This window comes from Aptenodytes patagonicus, chromosome 6, assembly GCF_965638725.1.
Source record: "Aptenodytes patagonicus chromosome 6, bAptPat1.pri.cur, whole genome shotgun sequence".
In the NCBI taxonomy this organism is placed as follows: Eukaryota; Metazoa; Chordata; class Aves; order Sphenisciformes; family Spheniscidae; genus Aptenodytes; species Aptenodytes patagonicus.
This window is the reverse complement of record NC_134954.1, coordinates 52,605,687-52,627,054: the sequence shown is the minus strand read 5'-3', so window position 1 is coordinate 52,627,054 and position 21,368 is coordinate 52,605,687. Positions and strand designations below refer to the sequence as shown.

The following is a 21,368-nucleotide window of genomic DNA, read 5'->3' as shown; positions in this document are numbered from 1 at the left end:
GCTCCCCGTCTCGTATCGCGGCCGGGAAGCAGGGCCCGGGCCAGGCTCCGCGCTCCGCGGCGGGACGGCGGTGGCCGTAAGCGGGAGGCGAGGCGGGGGCAGGGGGGCGGCGCGGCGCGGCCCGGGCCGGGCGGCCTGTCCTCGGGTGCGCCAGGCCGGGCCCAGCCAGGCGGCGGCGGCCGTCGCCATGGGCCGCGGGACGCTCCGCGGAGCGGGGGGTCGGGGCCGGGGGGGGGGACCCGGCAACAGCTCCTGGGCCTGGAGGGGGATGCGGGCGGGCCGGGACAGCCCCGGCCTCCGTCCCGACAGCCAGGCCGGCTGCCTGAGCCGCGCATCCCCTCGGCGGCGGAGCCGTCCCGGTGCCGCCGCGGCTCTCCCAGCGCCGGTCTCAGCCGCGCCCGCTCCCCGCCGGGCACAGCCCGCAGCCGCTATTGGGGTAAGGCGCTGCAGAGCGGAGGGGAGCGGCTGGGCTTGGCCGGCTGGCCGTGCGCGGCTCTGCGCGCAGGTTCCGCGGGGAAGCGGGTGCGCAGCCCCGCGGGGGCAATGCTCGCCCGCCCCGAGATACGCCGCCGCACGCACCCGCTCCCCAGCGCGCGGGGCCGGCGCGCAGCCGGTGCGCGGCAGCGCAGTACGCGCCCAGGCGGGACAGGCGGCGCGGCGGCCCGCGGCGGCGCGCCCAGGGCGGCCCGCGGGGGTCCTGGGTCCGGCCCGGAAAATACTTCCAGTCCGGCGTTTCCCGCGGTGCCACGGCCCGAGCCCGGTCCCGAGCAGCCCGAAGCCCTGAGCGGAGCGGGAGAGGGGCGGCTCCGCGGCCCCGCAGCGCCCCAGGACCCGCGCAGCTCCCGCGGCGGCTGCGGCCAGAGACCAAACGCCTTTGACCGGACAGGAACGAGGTGGTCAAGCAGCTCGGAGCGCTTTAAAGATACATTAGCTTCTCCTAATTCAATAACGTCTTGCTAACAGTTCAAATAGAGAAATTATTAGTTTTCTTTCAGCGAGGCGGTCTTGAGTTAGAGTCTATTATAATTGTACATTTGAAAATGTTAATCTCAATACAGGCCTAATTAATTCTGCCTTGTTGCTGACAAGTAGTTCATCAAATATCTGATTCGAAGATTTTCATAATGAGGATATTAATTAAACTATGAATAATCCAAAGGTGCTTATATTGAAACAATACCTCATTACAATGATTAAGTCCTGATTTCGAATATTATACCTTTAACAATTGTCACCCCGCAAACACAACCTTATGGATGAGCCTGTAAATGGCAAAATGTAATTTTGAGATATATTTTTTCCTTGTTGGGAAAAAAAAGTGCCCCTCATTTTCAAACACTTCTGAAATAGGTTACACACAGCTTAATGATGATCAAAATGACTCTTTTCTGCAAAAAAAGACCCCAAAGTGCGCGTACAGCTGCAAACCCAAGAGGGTCAGCATCATTTCACTGTATTCTCTTCTTGATTACAAGCCGAGCCCATCAAACACAACATAATTACAGTAATTTCAGGTTTATTTATTCTAATGCAGTTTCCCCATCTCTCTGGTAATTATGAGCAATTTTTTCGCCCAGGGAATCTTTTTGCATTAACAAAAGAGATAACGCACTGAAAGCCAAATTTGCTGTGCATTGAGAAAAGCGAAGAAAAAAAAATAAAATAGGTGCGAGCTGCCATCTCTGCAATTCTCCTATATTGGAGCTCTGCAAATTGCTTGCAGGTGTATGGAGCAGAGCTGTCAATAGGAAGGGGCTTCCAAATTAGCAAATGCACAATGTTGAAGTAATGAAGACAGACTTAGCAAAATTGCCAAACAACAGATACCTCTTTAATATCTTCCACCCAAAAAGAAAAAGGAAAAAAAAAAAAAAATCCCTTTGGAGTGTCCCTGCGAACCCCCTTGAATGGCTGGGGATGTTGTACATGTGTCAATCTAATTGCAGAGCACACAGCGGCCCCTGGAACTAGAAAAAAATCAAATATCAGAGCCCAAGCCCGTTTGCCTTCGGAGTTTGCTCCCTTCGTTTGACAGAGGGGGATAAGAAATCCCCGCCGCCGCTCGCTGCGCTCTCCCTGCTGCCGGCCGCCTGCCCCGCTCCCGCCACCGCCGCCGCTCTCACGCCGGTGAAAAAGTCCCATGTCGTCCGTCCCCCCCCCGCGCCGGTGCCCTCCCCTCCCGCCTCCCGGCTCCCGGCTGGGAACCGGGCAGTAGCGCTCCCCTTCGCGAGGAACCGACAAACGCACGCCGCGAAACCACCACCGAAAATGAGCGCGCCCCGGCGCCGGCAGCCCCCGGCCCCCGCGGAAGCCCCGGGCGGCGAGTGCCCCCGCTCCGCCCCGGCGCCGCTCTGCCCGCGCAGCGCTCCGCGGCTCGGCGCGGCTCGGCGCGGCTCGGCCCGCGGGACGCCCCGGCGCGGCTCGGCTGTGCGCGGCATCCCCGCCGCCCGGCCCGGCGCCCCGCTCCCTTCCCTCGCCCTGGCGCCGCCGGCGGGAAGTTTTGCGGGGAGATCGGGCCGGCGGAGCCGCTGCCGGTGCTCCCCCCGCCGCGGCCCGCGCGGGGCATCCGTCCACGTCGCGCCCCGTGCACTCACCTACCCCCGCGAGAGAGGAGCCACCCTTACCTTCCGCCTCAGTCCCTGAGGCTCTGGACACAAGTCTTTGCTTTACAACAAACCAAAGGACCGAACGCGGCTTTTTGCTACGAAAGTTACAGGAGCGAGAGAGTGTGAGAGACAGGGAGAGGATCGGGGAGGGAGAAAGAAAGGGGGGGAAAAAAAAAAAGAAGCCGAGCACAATAATAATATCCTGAGAGTGCAAATGTGGATCGAGATCCCCCAGAGATGCACATGCCTCTGAGCGCAGCAGCCTTTTTGCAGCTCTGCTCTTGCAGAATATGACTGAAATTTTCTGCTATATAGCCTCTGTCTTTATAGCTGATGAAAAAAATTGCAGATTATTAGCATAAATGTTTACTCTTCATTACGCTGATGACATTGTGCACTCGAGATCTTGGTAATCTTTGGGAAAATTATGAGTAATTTTTAAAAATTTTAAAGCAGCAGCAGTTACCATGCAATTCAGGCTAATTCTGCGTAGGCTCCGAACGGATATAATTATCGAGGAGTCAAGATGTTATGCTAAAAACTATGCATTGATATTCCCATTTATTATGTACATACAACTTTGACAATGTTGATGCTTGAAATAGCAGGAAATTGTCTTGCGCAAAAATTACAGTCCATATTAGGACATGTGAAATTGCGAAGAATTATATAGTAATTGCAGGCTTTCAGATGGGAGAGCCAGAATGCTCAAACTAGTGCAAATGTGGATAAAATTACAGATCAGAGCAAAAATTAGGGAAAAAAGGGGTCTGGGATTTTTCAAGTTGGCTATAGGATTCCGGAAGTGTCTAATGCCACATGATTGCTGCAGCTTTAGGGGAGACATTCATGCCTCAAATAACTCCTTTTGCCAGAGCCGCTTTAATTGAATTTCTCGTGCTTTTTCTTTTCACCGGGGCAAATGAGTAAATTGCCTACCCACGGCACAAGCCCGGCCGGCCCCGCCCGTGCGCCGGGGAGGCAGACGGTGCCCCTCGCCCGGCCGGCTGCCGGGCCGGCCCCCCCGGACCGGGCTGGCCGCGGAGCTGTCACTTACCCCGGCCTCCCCCCCGGGGCCGGCCCCGCTCAGCCGCCCCCGCCCGCGGCCGGGGCCGACGGGGGTGCCGTCGGCGCTGGGACGTGGGGCGGAATCGGCCCAGTCCCGTCCCGTCCCGTCCCCCCCCCCCAAAAAAAAACCCTTGCCGGAGTGCTGGGGAAGCGGGGGCAGCTCTCGCCCCTCGGCTGCCCTGCTCCCCGCGGCTCCTCCCGGCCCCGGGCGGCCGAGCCCCTCATAGCTGCCACCTTGTGCGGGGGCACATGGTTCACAGCGGTGCCTGCCCCGTCCTACCGGGCAGGAAAAGAGCATGAGAAAACAGATGACAAACATACACATAACTATACGTATGCGTCTACGGTGAGTGCGGAGGTGCAGCGCGCCTGTGCATCCGCTTGCCTTCGCCATCCCCAGCACGGTGCGAGCAGCATCCCAAGCCCGTGCGAGCAGCGGGCGAAATGCGGAGCCTGGAAGGGCTCCGCGAGCTGCGGGGATGCTGCAGGGTGAAGCACGAACACCCCCACGCACACACCGAGTGCGGGCAGCCCTGGGAGAGTTGCTGCTAGCAGGCAGCAAATAAATACTAATAAATAAATAGGAGAAGGAAAGCGCGGAGGGCAACGGGGGCGGCCCGCGGTCTCCCCCTTCCCGACGCGGGGTGCTCTGCTCCCGGACCGCTGACAAGCGTCCCCCGGCTGGGCAGGGCCCCGCCCCGGGGACCCCACGCCGCTGTCGGCATCCTGCCCGACCCCACGGGGCCGAGCCACGCTCCGCACCGCAGCGCTGCACCGGGCTGGAGTCGCTGGGCGAGGAGGGACGGCGGGGAGCGGACGGGGGGACTGGGGGGCAGGTGTTTGGGGGGAACTTTATTTAACAGCGAGAAGCGCCTGTAAAAAGGACGGGGCGGGGGAGGGCTGTCCCCGTCCCGGCCACGTCCCGCGCCCACGGTTTCCTCTTGCATCCCAGACGAGCGGTTTAGCAAAACTTGTCACCTGGCAAAGGGGTGTCCCAGCCCCCCCTACACCTCCCACCCTCCCCGCCGGGGCCCGGGGAGGCACCGCGCGCTGCCGGGAGCACAGCCCCTGCCAGACCGCGGGGGCGGGGGGCTCCGCGGTGCTGCTCGCCACGCGTGCCCCCGCCACGCGTGCCCCTGTCTCTAAAGGCGGCCCCGCTGCCTCCCCCCGCCTCGACCCCCTCCATGCCCGCCGCCCCAGCGCTTCGCCGCCCGCCAGCGGGGAAACTCCTTCCTCCCGGCCCGAGCGGGTGGCCGAGGCCGCTGCGCCGGGTCTTCCCGCGGCCGGAGGGGGGGATGACGCGGGAGAGAGGTGCGGGCCGGCCCGGCCCCGCTGTTTCCCGGGGAGGCTCTGGGCTTTCCTCCCCGTCCGCGCCGCCGGGGCAACGCCGGGGCCGGCGGGCAGCTGCCGCTTCCCCCTTTGTCTCTCCCGCTCCCTCCTCTCGCCTCCTTTGCAGCCGCCTCTCTCGTCTTCCAACATCCCCCTTCCCTCTTCCCTTTTCCTCACTCCTCCTTCGCCCCTCTGCCCCCCCCCCAACTTTCCCCAAGCTCTCAGGAGCAATCCGCCCTCCCGCGCCCCCCGACTCCGTCGTGTCCCCTGTGGGGCCGGCGCCTTCCCCGGCCCCGCCCGGGCTCCTCATGCCAAGGCCTGTCGGGAGAGTCCCGGCCGGGCTGCACATTCCCTGCCCCGGGCGAGCCCCGACGCCTGGGCCTCTTCATCACCTTGTCTGCAGCGGGATCCTCCGCACTGGTCCCTCTCCCCCCGCACCCTCCCAGGCTGGCGGGGCCCTCGGGGCGACAAGGGGCAGAGAAGAGACCTCTCTTTCACTCCCATTTACTTCTTCCAGCCGCCAGGACCTTCAGGGATGCAGCCCGGGGGGGGTGCAGCCTAGAAGGGTGTTCAGCTTGGAGGAGTGCAGGGACGGGTACGGAGCCTCCCGGAGGGCTACATCCTGGAGGTGTCCAGCCCTCGAGGGATACATCCCAGAGAGGTGCAATTTGGAGAGGGTGCAGCCTGGAAGGGGGTTCAGCCTGAAGGGATCCAGCCCTCGCGGGGTACATCCTAAAGGGGTTCAGCTATGAGGGGTGAAGCCTGGAGGGCTACATCCCCTCTGGGATATCCTGAGGGGTCCAGCCCTCCAGGGGCACATCCCGGAGAGGTCCAGCCGGTGCCTCCAGCCCTCGAAGGGCCACAGAGGGGGTCGGGGGCAGCAACCAGCTCCGGCCCAAGCAAAGCTCCCACGCAGACTACCGACGGGGGGGGGGGGGGGGGGGGGCGAAATTTCTGTGGGGCAGGACTGCGCCCGGAGACCAGCTGCAGGCGTACTCCGCCCTCCAGGCACGGCCCTGCCCCAAACCCCTCTGGCCCGTCTGGGTTGCAGCAGGAGCCAGTCCCGGGCGAAATGTCGCTGGCGCCAGCAGGCAGGGGGGGCGGCTCTGGGCTGCTGCAGGCAGCGCTGAGTGATTCATAGCTTCGCCGAGAAGACTGGCAGGGGCGAGATTTTATTGTAGACGGGAAAGGAGAGGGGGAGAAGAAGGGGGGAGGTTGCCGGTTTGCGGCAACAGTTGCAACGGGGAAGGGGTGGAGGGGACACAGCTCTCCCCCACCAGTGAGCGCCGGGGTCCGGATCGACACCCCCAACCTCCCCCATCCCCAAAGAAACTCAGCGCGGGCACCGTGGAAACAATAATTTATTTAAATAATCTCTGCTTATTGTAAAAGAAACATTAAAGAGTGTTTGAGTTTTCCATAATAAATAACCAAAAATACCTTTTTTTTTTTTTCACGACTCCAGACATCAAACGGCGCAGGGGCAGGACCAGTGGCTGGGTTGCCGGCGGGGGGGGGCGGAGGGGAGGGCTCGCCGCGGCTCGGCGCCCGCCCCGGGGAGGCCCCGTCGGGGAACGAAACCCGCCCGGAGGCACCGCGCGGGAGGGAGCCCCCCCCGCCGGGGGGGGGACAGAGCCGCGCCGGCCCCGCCGCCTGCGACCTGCCCCCCTCGCCGGACGGTTTCGTTCACGGCTAAAAAGGATAACTTAAACACGGGAGGCTCTTGGTTTAAATCTACATATAAAAATTATTTATCTTTTTTTTTTAACATTTTATTTTTTTAATCCCCAACATCAAAGTGAGGTCATCCGCAAAGGCACCTATCAACTTTAAAAAAATAAAAAATAAAGTTAACCAAAGCTCTGCACCGGTGGTTTGATGAAAAAGCCGCGGAGGAGGAAAAGGGACGGAGGGAGGGGAGGTGGGTGCTTGTTCCGCAGCGTGGTTATTTCGGCGGCGGGAGGGTGGACCCCGCGGGGCCGAGCGCACACGGGGTCCGCCGGCGGCGGCGGCGCGACGGGACGGGACGGGGCGCGGAGCGCTTCCTCTCCGCCGGGACGGCCGGAGCCAGGCTTCACCAAAACACCAGTGCTGCACCTCGGTGCCCCGCGGCTGCCGGGCGCGGCCCCGCGGGCTCAAGTCTCTGCGGCGCCTAGAAGATGCCGCCGCCGCCGTGGTGGTGCGGGGGCTGCGCCGGCTGCGGGAGGGGGGCGGCCGCCGGCAGGTGCGCCGGGCCGCCGGGCGCCGGCGGGTACCACGAGTAGCTACCGAGGAAGGCGGCGGCGGGGCTGGGGCTGGCGGTGCCGGCGCCGCCCGCCGTGCGCGGGTGCGGAGCGAAGTCCCAGGCGGGGGGCGAGGCGGGGGGCGGCGGCGAGGCGCTGCGGCGGGGGGGCGGCTCCGCCGGGATCTCGCCGCTCTTCCACATCTTCTTGAACTTGGAGCGGCGGTTCTGAAACCAGATCTTCACCTGGGGGGAGAGGGGCGTCAGGCGGCCGCAGCCTCCGCGGGGCCGCCGCGGCGCCCGGTCCCCCCGCGGCGGGGCAGGGACGAACAGCTTTCGCAGCCCCGAGCAGTCCCGGCGCTGCCTCGGCGGCGCGGCCGCTTCCCCCGCACTCCCACCCCGGGGCCGTCGAGGCGCCGCGGGCCGGCCCTCCTTCCCACGCCCGCACCCGACCCCGCGGAGGGCGAGCGGCCCCGGCGGGGCGGGACGTGCCCGGGGCCCCGCGGCGGGAGAGCCTACCTGTGTCTGGGTGAGGCCGAGGGAGGCCGCCAGCTCGGCTCTCTCGGGCAGGGCGAGGTACTGGGTTTTCTGGAAACGCCGCTGCAGAGCCGCCAGCTGGAAGCTGGAGTAGATGGTCCGGGGCTTCCGCACTTTCTTCGGCTTTCCGTTCACGATCCTGATCTCCGGCTCGCAGTCTTCCTTCTCTGCTGCGGCAGAAACGGCGACCCCGGTGAGGAGAGGCGCCCCCGCCGTCCCGGGCCCTGCCCGCAGCGCGGCATCACCGCCCGCCCCGTCGGGGCGGCCCGCCGGGAACGAGCGCCCTCCCGGCCCACCCTTGGTCCCGAATCCCGACCGCCTCCTCGCCGAGCCTGGAGGGGCCGCCCGGCTCCCGCCGGCTCCCCCGAGCCGCCCCACCCGGGGCTCGGACGTACCGGAGTCGTTGTTGGCCGGAGAGGCCCTGCTGCCGTAGGGCCCGTAGGAGCCGTAGGCGCCCGCGTAGCCCAGGTCGTAGCCGGCCTTGGCAGAGTAGGGGGCGGTGCCGCCGCCCGCGTAGGGGTAGGAGCCCACCGGGCCGTAGGGCGGCCCGCCCGCCGCCCCGTGCTGCTGGTTGGTGTAGTAGCTGCTGTCGGTGGCCGTGGAGACGGGCAGCGTGGGGGACTCCTGCGGCTTGTGCAGGCCGCCGTGCTGGTGGTAGCTGCCGGCGGAGATCTGGCTGGCGTGCATGTCCGGCACCAGGCTCTCCAGCACCCCGGTCATCTCGCGTCCCCGCCCGCCGGGGCACGGGCCGCCGCCGCCCCGCGGCCGTCCCCACCGGGGAGAGGCGGTCAGGGCCGCGCCACCATGCTCGCCGCGCTGCTACGTGCGCTCCGCGCCCGCGGGGCCGGGCCGGGCCGGGGCGGGCAGCCGCGCTCCCGCCGCCGCCAGCGGGACGGGCTCTGCGGCGCCGCGCGCCGCCGGGACGGCATTTAACACCGGTCACGTGGCGCGGCGCACGTCACCTAGCAACAGCCAATGGGCCGCCCGGCCGCGCCGTATCCCCGCGGGTTCGCGGGGCGCGGGCACGAGCGGCCGCGGGGTCGCGCCCTGCGCTGGGCTACGCGGCGCCACGGACCGCCCCGGCGCCGGGACCGGGACCTTCCGCGGCCCCGTCCTACGGATCATGCCTCCGCCCCTCTCTGCTGCCGCCGGCGCGGTCCGACGGGGCGGTCCGACCCCCGCCGGCGAGCGCTCGGGGCTGCGGCTCGGCCCGGCCGCTTCCGCCGCGCTGTGCCCGGTATGTGCCTTCGCCCGGCCGGCGACCCCAGGGAAAGGCCCGCGGTGTCCGTCCCCCCGTGAACGGCATCCCCGCGCGGGCGCGGCTGGCGGCGGGCGCCGGTAGGACGGCAAGCGGCGGGCGGAGCTGGCGGGGCCGCGGTCGGGGCTCCCTCCCGGGTGTCTTGGCCCCGGGGGATCGGCCACGTCGGGGGAGCGCTGTCCCCCCCTCTCCCTGCCAGGGTGGGAGCGCTTTCTAGCGAAACCTCCGTAACGTTACACGCAGAGAGGCGACACTCCGTCCGGTACACACGCACGTGTATTTTATACAGCAGTTGCTGACGGCACCCACGGGACGTCCCTCCACGCGGCAGCCGGTAACGGCGCGTTGTTGCGGCCCCGGCACGACCGCGGGACCAGCGGTGCCGGGCACCCCCGAGCGACCGCCCGCCTCCCTGCCCCGTCCCTGCTGGCTTGCGGCTGCACCGGGGACGGCGCCGGCCGTCGGGGGCGGGTGTCGGGCGGGCGGGGCGGCGCTGCCCTCGGCCGCCCTCTGCCGGGGGCAGCGCCACGGGGCAGCAGCAACGGGCGTGGCGGCCGTGGGCAGCCGGGCCGGGCGGGCGGCTGCCGTCGCCAGCCGGAATGTTGTCTTGGAGGCGCAGAGAAATGGCTTCAGGAGGGATTTTTGTATTTGTACTTTATTTTTCTCGCTCGACTGTCGCGCCGCGGAGCGGAGCCGCTCGTCAGGAAACGCGGCTTTCGCAGGGGGATGTTAAAAGGCGGACGGTCCCCGCGCCGCGCGGGGCTGCGCCGCGCGGGGCGGCCGCGTCCCTGCGCGGGGGGAGGGCGGGAATCTCACGGGTGTTCAGCGCGGGCCCCTGCGGAGAGGGCAGGGAGGGAGGCGGCAGTGGGGCGAGGGTGGCTGCAAATGGGACAAAAAGGGGGTAAAAAGGGAAAAAAGGAGAGACCGGCCGCCGCGGCGCTATTTGCAAGGGCCGGGGGGGGGGCTGGCGGCCCCAGCGCGCCCCTACGAGCCCCGCGCGTGCCGATCGCGTGTGCCCGCCAGCCCCGCGCCTGCCCCGTCTCACGAGCTCCGGCGCGTGCCCCCTCAGGACCACTCCTCGCGCTCGCCCCCGCCCGGCGGGGGGGCCGCTCCCGCGCGGCGTGGGCGCCGGTGCCGGGCGGCTCCGCCGGGCGTCCCGCCCCCGTCGCGGGGCGGCCTCGCCCCGGCCGCGGCCCCGCTGCGGTCGCTTTGAAGCGGGGCGCGGCTGGAGCCTACCCGTCTGTGCCCGGCGGGGCGGCGGCGCTGCGGCGGGCGCCGGGCGAAGGTGAGCGGGGCCGGGTCGGGGCCCCGCGACGGCGGCGGTGGCAGGTGGCTCCGAGAGCGGGGCCGCGGGAGGCGGAGGTGCTCGGCCGGGCCGGCGTTAAGCCCGGGGTACAGCCTCCGAAAGAAGCGACGTGCCGAGAACCCAGGGTGACACCGCCGGTACTTGGCGCCCGGCCCTGCCCAAGGGGGTCCCGGGGACGGGCCTGGGAAGAGCAGCGGCCGTTATGGAGAGGGCACGACGCCTGTAGCAGTGGGCTCGCGTACTGCTGTCTCTCTCAAACGTAGTTAGTATTTAATGCAAGAAAAAGCTGGTTTATAAAATCCGCAGTCTGAGCTTGCTTAGTGCTGTCCCACGTTACATCTCTGTAGCACCGTTTCTGTGCGTTGCTGGATGGGGGCCAGCAGCCCGCAAGAGGCGCTGACGGGCATGGGAGAGAAGGGGAGAGGCAGACAGCGTTCAGTGGTTGTCAGCAGGGATCGGGGCGGTCAGCTACTCTTCATTAGTCACATTTTGAAGCATGCGAGGTAATTTAAAAAAAAAATACGAAGGAGAAAGGACATGCCATCTTGTATTATCTCATTCTGAGGACTTAATAATGCAAAGGACTTTCTTGGAAACTTGTCTTGCTCTGTGGCAAAACTTTTTTTTAATTAAAATAAATATTTTAGTGCTATATAGCCCCATGCATGTGCATGGTGATTTACACAAAAAGTAAAGGGCATGGTTTTGTTTACTTCAGCTTATATGAATAGCCTTTCTCATGCAAGTTGCTCCTCCTAAATTAGCACAGGGCTCTCAGATTTAAGTGAATTGCCACATGGTAGCTGCTCCAGAGTCGTACAGCTTTGTTCCTGCGATTTGTTTTGCCTGTGTGGAGGCACAGGCTCCGCTGGAATGACCACTGGAGAGTTACTTATGGTTATATTCACATGGCTGATCTTGTAGATCTGATTTTATTATTTCTCATTTACTGGAACTTTGCTCGTGAGTAAGGTGGTTGTTTTAAACACCAACTTGTATAAATAAGGGCATGACTCTCCGGGCTGTGAAGGTGAACAGGTTATGATGCAGGGAGGGAAGACATCAGGCAGCAGGAAGGAAGGAGGAAGGGTTGTACTAGGTAAGAGACGACTTGACTACCATGAATGTTTTAAAACACACTCCTTTGAATCAGTCTTGGTATGAGCGAGGAGTTTAAAAAAATAATGGCATTAGGCTGGCCCGTGTTTATGTTTTTATGTTCTCATGTTGAGTTAAGCATTTTAATTCTATTTTTTTTGTCTCTGCTTTGGGAATTGTGAATGTTGTCTGGATGAGTAATTAGAAAGGACCCAGGGAGACTGGGGCATGAGGTAAAACTCAGAGGAGAGGAGGAGTGTTTTGTGTACCTGCTATCACTACTCTGCAGTCTTGCTTGGTTTTGGTGTAATAGATCATGTGTTATTATTTACGTCCTGTGAGAAGGAATGTTTGGATCATGCAAAATATATATCTTACGGACGTTAGTCATTCAGTTGCACATGGGAGAAAGATGCTTGCCTTCTCACTGCAGAGCAGTTCAGTGTTCAAAAGTTTTGCTCGTGAGGTTTATAAAAATGTACAGCACTTATTGCCAGAGGCTGCGAAACAATTGAGCTGGCTTTGTTGTTGTTGACTTTTTTGTTTTAGAAGCATCCTCATGCTGCTAGGACTGTGGACATATTTTGTTTATTGAGTATACTAAACACAGTGTGTACAAACACAGGAAAGGACCATCAGTCTTCAAAATCATCTCTCCAGCCAATCAGTTTCTATTAATTAATTTTTTAATTTTTTTTAACAGGCCAGTTGTATATGACTCATAGAAATGGCTACAGTAACTCCTGCCTGGTATGTTTTGTTTTATTTTTTATTAACTATTATTTCTATGATTTTCTTCCTAAAACAGACTTCATCTGAGAAAAATGTGAAAGCACTCAAAAGCTGGCATCCTCAGTCTTTATATATGGTATAGATTTAGCCTAGGGATCGACAGAGCAAGTTGTTCCACGGTGTTTTATCTCAAGTTTGACTTGAAGAGAACCACACTCAGCATTAAGAAAGACATTACTTTTTAATCCGCTGTAATTGTTAATATTATTTTATCCATTACGATCCACATCTGCCTGAACCGTTTCACTTATTTTACTGGGAATGTGGTGAATCTTGGGAAATGGGCCTGTTATTTCTGATAATGTTGCAAAAAAGTAATTGGACAGTAGTCACTACGGCAGTGGCACATTAACAAGTACGGGTTTCTTTTCATGGCTGTGGGAAATGCTTTCCACTGCATTTATGGTGATACAATGTATGGTATAGTCCTGAGCATTTGTCTTCATAATAGAAGGGTCATTTAAATCATGTGCCACATGAAGCCATGAGGAGGGTTTATGCTTGCATTGTACCTATGAGATCTGGTATTACACTCTGAAGTAATGGTAATAGTTAAATCTTCCTTTTCCAAGGGATTAAGCATATCAGCTTTTAGGAAATTGTGTAAGTCTTTTCAACACCCATCCGGAAGCTTGCTACCTGCTGTGCTTAGTTTCAGAATCCAGCATTACCATTTTCCTCTCTAAAAACTGTTTATTGTCTCATCCATCTGTGCATCAGATTACTTCATTCCAAAAATCACAGAACTCTTGTGGGAAGAATATGCCCCCTTGCATGGCTCCCTGAAGTTTCCTTTGTTAGCCCCTTGTTGTAAACAGCTTATACAAGCGTGATAGGAGACATAGGCTCTATAAAATCCTTTCAGAGTTGTTTATTAAGCTGTCTTGGCCTCAGATTATCTTTCTCAGTGAAGATTCACTGGCAGCTCAGCACCTTTCTTCAGTAGAAACCTTTGCAGACTGGAGCACAAACTGTGACTTTTAATAGTGGATTAGTCTGGTGTTGTTTAGCACAGGTGTTTCTCATTTGTTTCCTTGTACTATATTGAGGAAGTGCACAGCCTGATGCATTGGGGTGAGTGTCTAATATCAGCACATTCTTGGGTCTAATTATTGCTACAGATGCGGGGGGGAAGGAAGGTCTGTGTGCAGAATGTGAAGGCAGTAGTGCAGCAATCCTCCCTGTGTGGCACGTGGCTTTTGGGAATAAAGCAGAGCACACCCAAACAGTCCCTCTTGCCTCCTTTATGGCTGTGAAATCCCACCCAGTGCTTGAGTAGGGCCCTTCAGGCTGTTCTGACCACCTCTTGTGCTTCCAGATTTTTTTTTTTTTCTTTACCAGCTGTATCACAAGTAACAGCACTGACAAAAGCTATATGCTTTTTTCTATAGAAGGAGATTGGTAGAACAGCTAGGAAGTAATCTTTTTAGTAGTGTTACACAGGAATGTTAACCAGCCACAGGCTGGGCAACCATGGCTGCAGGTACACGTACACTCCAGAGCAGGTGGTTCTGAGCCCACTTTATAGTGCATTTGAGCAAACTCAGGTTCAGCCCACAGGTAAATCTTTGTTGAAAGTATTTTGTGTGAATATTTAGATGGAAAAATCTTTAGTAAGAGCATGCGTGAAAATACTTTCAAGATGAATCATCTAATATTGCTGTAGATGACAAGTGTGAGAGAAGTTGAGAGGCGTATTTTGTGGGAGCAGATTTAGGCTGAGTTTATCATTTGTGTCATTATGAACTCCTGTTTTGCACAGGTAGTGGAGAACATGTTTTTTTGCCTTGATTGTAACATCTGTACAGCCTTTACCTGTGCAGTCTAAGCACAGTTTAAGCAAACTGTTCAACACGGAGAATAACCTAGACTGCTTTGGGTTTGAGTGTGATTATTTTAAGGGTTCAATTTAGTGGACAGTGGTATTTGGAGCTGAGAGACACTATATCACCTCAGTGTGCTTGGATGAGTTTTGATTTGTAGTGCCAGTGAACTGCCTGAGGCGTGGAGTGCAGTTTCTCCGGCGGCATGTTGCTTGAGCTGACACCTCCTCTGACTGGCAAATAACAAGGTCTGTTCCTGCTGGAAAACATGAATGTCTTGCTTGGAAAGGTGGGATGTTTGTTTTGCTTTAAAGAAGATAGGCTCAAGAACAGACCTCCTAAGTGGATTATGCAGCTGCAACACACTTGGGGCAAGTCCTAGATGGCTGCATTTCCATCTGGAATGCCACACTAAATGGACTCAAATTGTGAGACATGCAAGCTGCAGAGCCTCTTCACCGGACCACTTGGACATATGCTCTGGGATTTGGCACTGGCTATCCCCAGCCTTTGTAGGCAGCTTAGTAGATACGGTGAATTGCTTGAAGATGTAAATTTAAAAGAAAATCTTCTTCTTTCCTGTAGTGAGAAAATATGCACATACAAACGACAAAAAATAATCATCCTTGAAGTTCATTTGCTTTTTGTTTTTAAAAGTGATGAAGTCAACATGATCAGAAGTGAGTGAGTTGAGATGATCTTGACTTGTGAAGCCACAGCTGTCCCATGAACGGGCTGGGGGACCTTTTCCTCGACGTGTATAGCTGAAGTCTGTTGTGTAAGTATGAAAATGGAGGGAGTTTTGGGCAGTGAGTTGTCCATGAGGAGCACTCAACCTCATAGTCTGCACACATATCTATCCTGAAATTGTTCCTCCCTTGGAGGGAAGGGGATGAAAGGAACTGTGTTCAAATTCACAAGAGTTACTGGCCTTTTGTTTTCTTGTGGTTGCTTAGCTTACAATATTGGCAGATGCTGTACACATGTATTTTATCTGATAGTATTTTTCCTGTTGGCAGAATGCCTAGATCTGAGAATTACATGCCTTTTATGAACACTGCTATAAATCTAAATAAATTAAATTAGAATGTCGCTTTTGACTTGTATGCATGGCTGTCAGGGGTTAGTGTTGCCACCTAGACTAGCTCAAGCTCCTTAAATGTTCTTTTTTTTTTTACTTGGAAACTATATAACCCAGAAGAAGAGAAGATGCTGAAAACTGAGGTAGAGTACAGCAACTGCTGAGAAGGGATTACATAAAGTGGTAGGTGGGAAGATAGCTAAGCAAATTCTATTGCCTTCAGGCCCTCTTACATTATTAAGTGACTTTGCATCTAATTTGCAAAAGTGGTTGAACAAATGGAATAAAAATAATAATGGGAACATTCATGTGTAAAGAATCTAAGTGGCCACAGGATGTCCCCACTGTTCCATGCTGATGCATCCTGATAGGCCATTTATCCTGTAATACAAAGCTTGACACATTTCTTAAGTGTGATACTTTATATGTTGGAGGTTTAGCATTCATTTTCATATTCCCAATGCTTATTAATTGACAGGGGAACCAGTTAACATCTGGTCTGATGAAGGGAGAAGGGAAAAAGGAGAATGCTTTGCTTAGCTTGCTTGCTTTAGGTCTGAGTTCTCTTTTAACTTTCAACAATTAGGAACAGATAAGACTTGATTTTTTTGAAGTAACAGTTATTCATTCCATGTGAATACAATTTGGTCGCTCAAATTAGAATGAGAATTTATTCAGAAAGGTAATTTTCTGCCCACTTTTAAAAGCCTGTTACAGTTGGTTTGCATGTTGACTGAGAAAGTGAAGGGGCGTACTTACCTAAGGGCTTGTGTGAACAAGGCCGGTGGCATTCAATAAACTAAGGTGTGAAAGTAAAAGTAATGTTTTTGGGCTGCTAGGGTAACCTACTGTGGAAGTGGTTTAATTTAAACAGAAGGGAGGCATTCTGCAAAATAAATGTATCCATGCAGGAAGCTGGTGCAGAGAATAGCTACGATGATAAAACATACACCCTGGCTTCTGAATAACATACGTGTTCCAAAACTCTGTATGTACCATATGTGATGGACCAGACTGTGGCTGATGCTGCACAAGGATATATGCAGGGAAAAGTATAAAGCATAAGGACCTCTACATTAGGGCTGGGACTTTATGTGAAAACAGACTCCCAAGTCCAAGACCATGCTGTTACATGTAGGCTATGGCAGCGATGTTTTCCTTAGGAATTCTTTATAGCTACAGCAACTATATCCAGTTGCTTCAGATTTTCAGCACCTCTGAAAATCACAGCCTGTGTTTTGAAGTCAGATAGTATTTGAGATGAGGAACAATAACATTTTGGGTAGCCTGTTGTGCGTGGAAATCCATGCGTGAGGCTTTCTACGCTGGGTACAGACAGACATATGTCCACATTCATACTACTTTTTACATGAATGTGTTAATTCAGTCTTCTGGGAAAGCCTGAAGAGGAAACTCTTCTTCCATGAGCAACTTGTTGCTTTTGATGGTCCCTTCTGCAGTGCAGGAGCTGTGAATTATATTTTTGTATCAGTGGCACGCTTGCCTTTTCTTACTGAATTGAATGCTGCAATACCAGCAGGATTCTGCAGTCTTGTTTATCTGGTAGCTTCCAGGCTTGGATTGTCTATCCTATTTTAAATAGCTCTGTAGACCAGACTTGTCTAAATAACTACAGTAATTATGCTGCAAACAACAGATGACTGGCGTTTCACCTAGAGGTGTTTCCTTGGGAGTTGGTGAATGTGAACTTACTTTCTTAAGAACTACTCTAGAAGTAAGCTTGGAGTGCAGCACTGAGTTAACATATAAACTAAGTCTATTCTTGTCCATGAGGACATGCTACCCAAATCTATATGATTGTATATGCTTTTATTATTGAAAGGGCTCAGGGCAAGACAAATGTTTTCTCTTTTCCAGCAAGCTATGCCTTCTGGGTGTTTTATGTGGAAATATAAGTTAGCTTTTTTGTATCTATGGTTTTCATGACCACTGTGAAAGGATTTTTATAAAGGAGGCATATGCTATCATCCACTTTAGTATATGCAAGATTCCTGCCGGACCAGATTCATACTACTGCTACCACTGCCTGCTTAGTCAGTTGGCTCATTGACATCAGAAGTAGCTTTGCATGAAAGACAAAACTCCGATGGAGTTGTTAGCGGGGCTAGCACTGTTCAAGACAATGGGACTCTTATGTATCCAGAGACTGCAAATCTTGACTGGCACCTAGTCTTTCAACTCTTACATTGACTGATGTGAAGTGATTCAATGATGAAAGCTGATCACCAAGTAGATAAAACTTTTACAGTGCTTCTGGAACTGAAAGGCTGGACTTGCAGCACAGTGTGTGCAAGCTACCTGTGAGCTGGGAAGGTGATGCTTGGGCAACTGGGCTGTTGAACTCGGAGCGGTCAGGTTTTGTAAGGAGCCTGCAGTGCTGCTAATCATGAATCCTGTTGTATGGATCTTAGTGCTGGAACAGTAACTGCATTACTAAGTGCACTGCAGCAAAGGAAAAGGCTACCTTACAAGCAGGGGATTTTTGTGCTCTAACTGAAGAACTGTGAACAGTTGCTCTTGAACAATGTCAGGCAGCACATATTGGAGGAATAATTGCTCTTCAGACATAAACTATACAGTATATGGGTTGCATGCTTGCTTCATAATACTTTTTATGTCCCTTTGGCTGCTGCCTTCCTTTTTTCTTCCTGCATACGCATACCCTTCTGGAATGGGGAATAATTAGTGCAATTCTTCAGTGAGAGAGCCAGCTGCCCAGAGGTTATGAATTCCCTCCTTTCCTCATTCCCTAGCGGGAATGAGGCAGGAGATGGCGTTCCTGCCTGGGTGTGTACACTTACTACATCTCATTCTGTATATCTGGCCCTGTAAATGGTTAGGAGAAGGCAGCAATAAGAAATGTGGTCTCAGGCCCTCTACCTACACTATGGCATTGCTGGCATGGCTCTTTCAGCTCTGTGTGTGTGTCTGTGTGGCACAGGAATGCAGTGGTGCTGTGGTTGGAGTATAGCAGCTCCCAGCTTGCTGTGGGAATGGGGATTTGGAATTTGCTGTCTCTGACCAGAAGAGATGTGTGCCATGTCATCAGACAGCTTGACTTGGGGAAAGAAAAACAGGGTGGGGAACATTGCCTGTCCAGGTTATTGGCCTCTATGTTAGTTGTTCCAGTCTTGACAAAACCCAGGAGCAGAGACAGATAGGAAGGTGTCTTCATAGCCATATTGTCAGGAAAAAAGCTTTCTTCCAGGAGATGGCACATTTCCACCAGGTCTGTGCTGGCACAGCTGTGTTGGCAGGGAGACTCCAGTCCCCTGGCCAAGAAGGAAATTCACCTTTCATTCATACGGTGATGAAGCCAGACCTTTCCTGACAAACTCTGGAAAGGTAAAATAGGTATGACAGGAAGCATTCCTCTAACTGGTAACTAGCAGTGGCTGCCAGTTGGTACTCACCTAGCATACCTGTAAATGTTCTGTTGTTATATCAATGGTTGGGGAGCAGGGGAGGGGAGAAGAGGGAGCTGTTGAGGGTGAAGCTTATCTGGCTCTGGAGGGGGAACAAGAAGGAGAGAGCACTGTCATCACTCAAGTGGGGTGGGGGAACAATGTGTTTTGCAGTCCAGAGATTTGCTTTTAATTACATAAAGCATAAATCACTGTTAAGTTGAACCAGAGCTTGCTTTACTGTTATTGAACTTCATTTTTGTTATGTGCGAAGAAGACACTAAATATTTTGGAATTCTAGAAGTGTCCTCACTGTTCTGGGGAGGATTAAATAGAGATAATTTAGCAGTTTGTAAGAGTGCTTGTCTGTAAGATTAAAATGTGTTTTTGTTGATCCATGGTTTGCATGACCTAGTTAACTAGTTAAGTTTCTTAGAGCTCTGCGAGACTTAATAATAACCTTGCATTGTAATTAGCAGTTCGTCAAAGAAATACCAAGCTTCAACAAATGTATTACCGTTGTAATGTATTGATGATTTGCTCAGTGAACTGATCGCAAAGGTAAGTAAATAAGCTGCTGTGCCAGCTTCTGTCCTGTTTGCCTGATGTGCTGCCCAGCAGTTACTTAAGCATATTATAGGGAGGTAAATAAATTGGACCTTCCTTTTTTCAGGTGACATGTCTGACAACTAGCTGTTTTCTTGTTGCCTCTCATGCATTTTCTTTTTTGACAGCAGCTCACCTGACGGAGTTGATGTGCTGTCTTTAACACAAGTCTAGTGTCTGTTGTTAAGCCAGGAAGTCAGTGATGCATCATCTCTTGAAATTCCGTTAATCTTAAATTCTCATTGCTGTATCCATTCTTTCTTATACTTTTATTTTTTTTTTACTGTATGGGTGCGCCACATTCTCGTGGGAGTTGTTACGGAAGCAGTTAAATATAACATGACATTTTAAAAACAAGTGTACATCATACCTGTTGCTTAATTGTACAATGATATACAACAATACTCAGTTCATCCACATACACAAATGTGGGGTTTGCATTGGCAGCTTTAACAGGAGGTTCTGGAAACTTGGGCTTTCTCCCTGGTGGTGTTATTTGAAGGTGAATAGTACAGCTGTATACTTACGAAAGCTGGCAGAAAAATCTCTTTTGCAATAAGAGTGGCTATACTCTTGCATCCTTACTCCCTCCCATTATGCACTATTGAAAATGGATGATTGAAATTGGAGTCAGTGTAAACCACAACAGTCTTCATGAAAAATGTGAAAAATAGTTTTAATAGTTTTGCCAAGCAGCTTTAAACTGTGCTTAAGGGTAATATCAGGAAATCTCAGGTGATCCTCTGCAGGTTCTGCAGAGGGAATAACAACCATCTTGCAGACTTAATGGAGTTCCTTCAGGAGGTTGCCTGAAGGTAGTGTTTGGACTTAATCTGCACACAGCATTCATGAAGAGAAACATCCCTGGCTAATTCCCTATTTGCATCAGGTATTTGCACTCTTCTCATGAGGAGAAGAGCAATGCCTGAGCTTTCTTCTGCATGAAATGGAAACTTCAAAACCACGTTGTTACCAAATGTGTCTGGTGTGTTTGTATTTTCTCTCTGTCATTGGAGCATGGCAGCATCTCTTGCACAAACATCACTGTTGTGACAATTTAATTAATTGATTAATGGATAAGTGCTTTCTAAATGTGTCCACTTGGCTGCACTGTAGATTTATAAATGTTACCTTAAAAATCTTCCTCTCCTGGCTCATTTCCTAAATTAGTACTTCGCCTGAGCTTGAAAAACTTTTAATTTCTTGGGATGTTTCCAAAGTTCCGGCATCAGGTATTCTGTGAGAACAAGACTTTGGAAAATCATCCTGAACATAGCATAAAGGTCTACAGCTTACATCCTCTGCCAGATTTTCATATCTGCTCTTATATAACATGTTGAATACAGAAATTGTGACGTTAAATGGTTTTGTTGGTCTCTCTGTGTGTGATGTTCAGCATAGTTTTTGGGCAAAAGCATTTTTTCGGTGCTAAACCAGTTCTGGAGTTAGGGCAGGGGGTATGTGAGCTGGGTACAGCCACAGGGACTGGCACCCCATCCCGCTGGGTCTCACCTCCCTGGGGTGCTGCCTCTGGCCCTGGGTGCACGCATAGGCTGGGCAGGAGCCACGGGAGAGCCTCCCACACAGCCAAAACAGCTGTAGAGGAGGGCTCTGCACCATGCTCCCTGCTCCCCAGCAGGGCCAGCTGCTCCAGCGTCCACCCTGGCAGGTCACTGGGCCTATGGGGACAAGTGGGGCAAAGCCAGTGGGACTTGTGCGCTATGGGGACATTAGGGATGGGTGAAAGGAGGTGAAGAAACCTACTTGCTCTGCGACAGTTGTGCAGGCTTTCCCTAGTCTCCATCCTTTTCTTCCCCCTTGGTGGTTTTCTGCAAAATCTACTGCATTGTGTGAAATGTAGCTGATCTCCAGTAGCCTCATAATGCTACGACCTCTTCTGAGGTACAGGAAAATTAAAACAAGAGCAATGCACCGTCACGGATCTCTAGTATGATCTATACTGATGGGTTCCCAGGCAAAGATCTGGACCCCACCTGATTTGAAAATTGTTTCGATTTGATAGGTGCTAACAGTTCTACTTGTTTCGTATCTCTAGCATTGAATATTTTAAATTGGGAATTACATTTCAGTAGAATCCCTTCTTAGGATAGCAGGGCATAGCTATCAATTTATGGATTACCTCATTCAAATATTATCTATTATTATTACATATTGTTCCATCAAACACAGTATTAGCTTTAAAGATCATGCATAGAGG

General features: G+C 54.2%; 1 protein-coding gene across 1 annotated transcript; it reads right to left on the bottom strand.

Annotated features, from left to right (window-relative positions):
• Positions 1–7,155: 7,155 nt before the first annotated feature.
• DLX2 (distal-less homeobox 2) lies at positions 7,156–8,524 on the bottom strand. Its single transcript, XM_076340760.1, has 3 exons — positions 8,157–8,524; positions 7,744–7,931; positions 7,156–7,470 (listed from the first exon to the last, which is right to left on the bottom strand). Exons 1-3 carry the CDS (start codon positions 8,479–8,481, stop codon positions 7,156–7,158), a joined length of 828 nt encoding a protein of 275 aa, XP_076196875.1. The 5' UTR covers positions 8,482–8,524.
• Between the last annotated feature and the right edge of the window lie 12,844 nt (positions 8,525–21,368).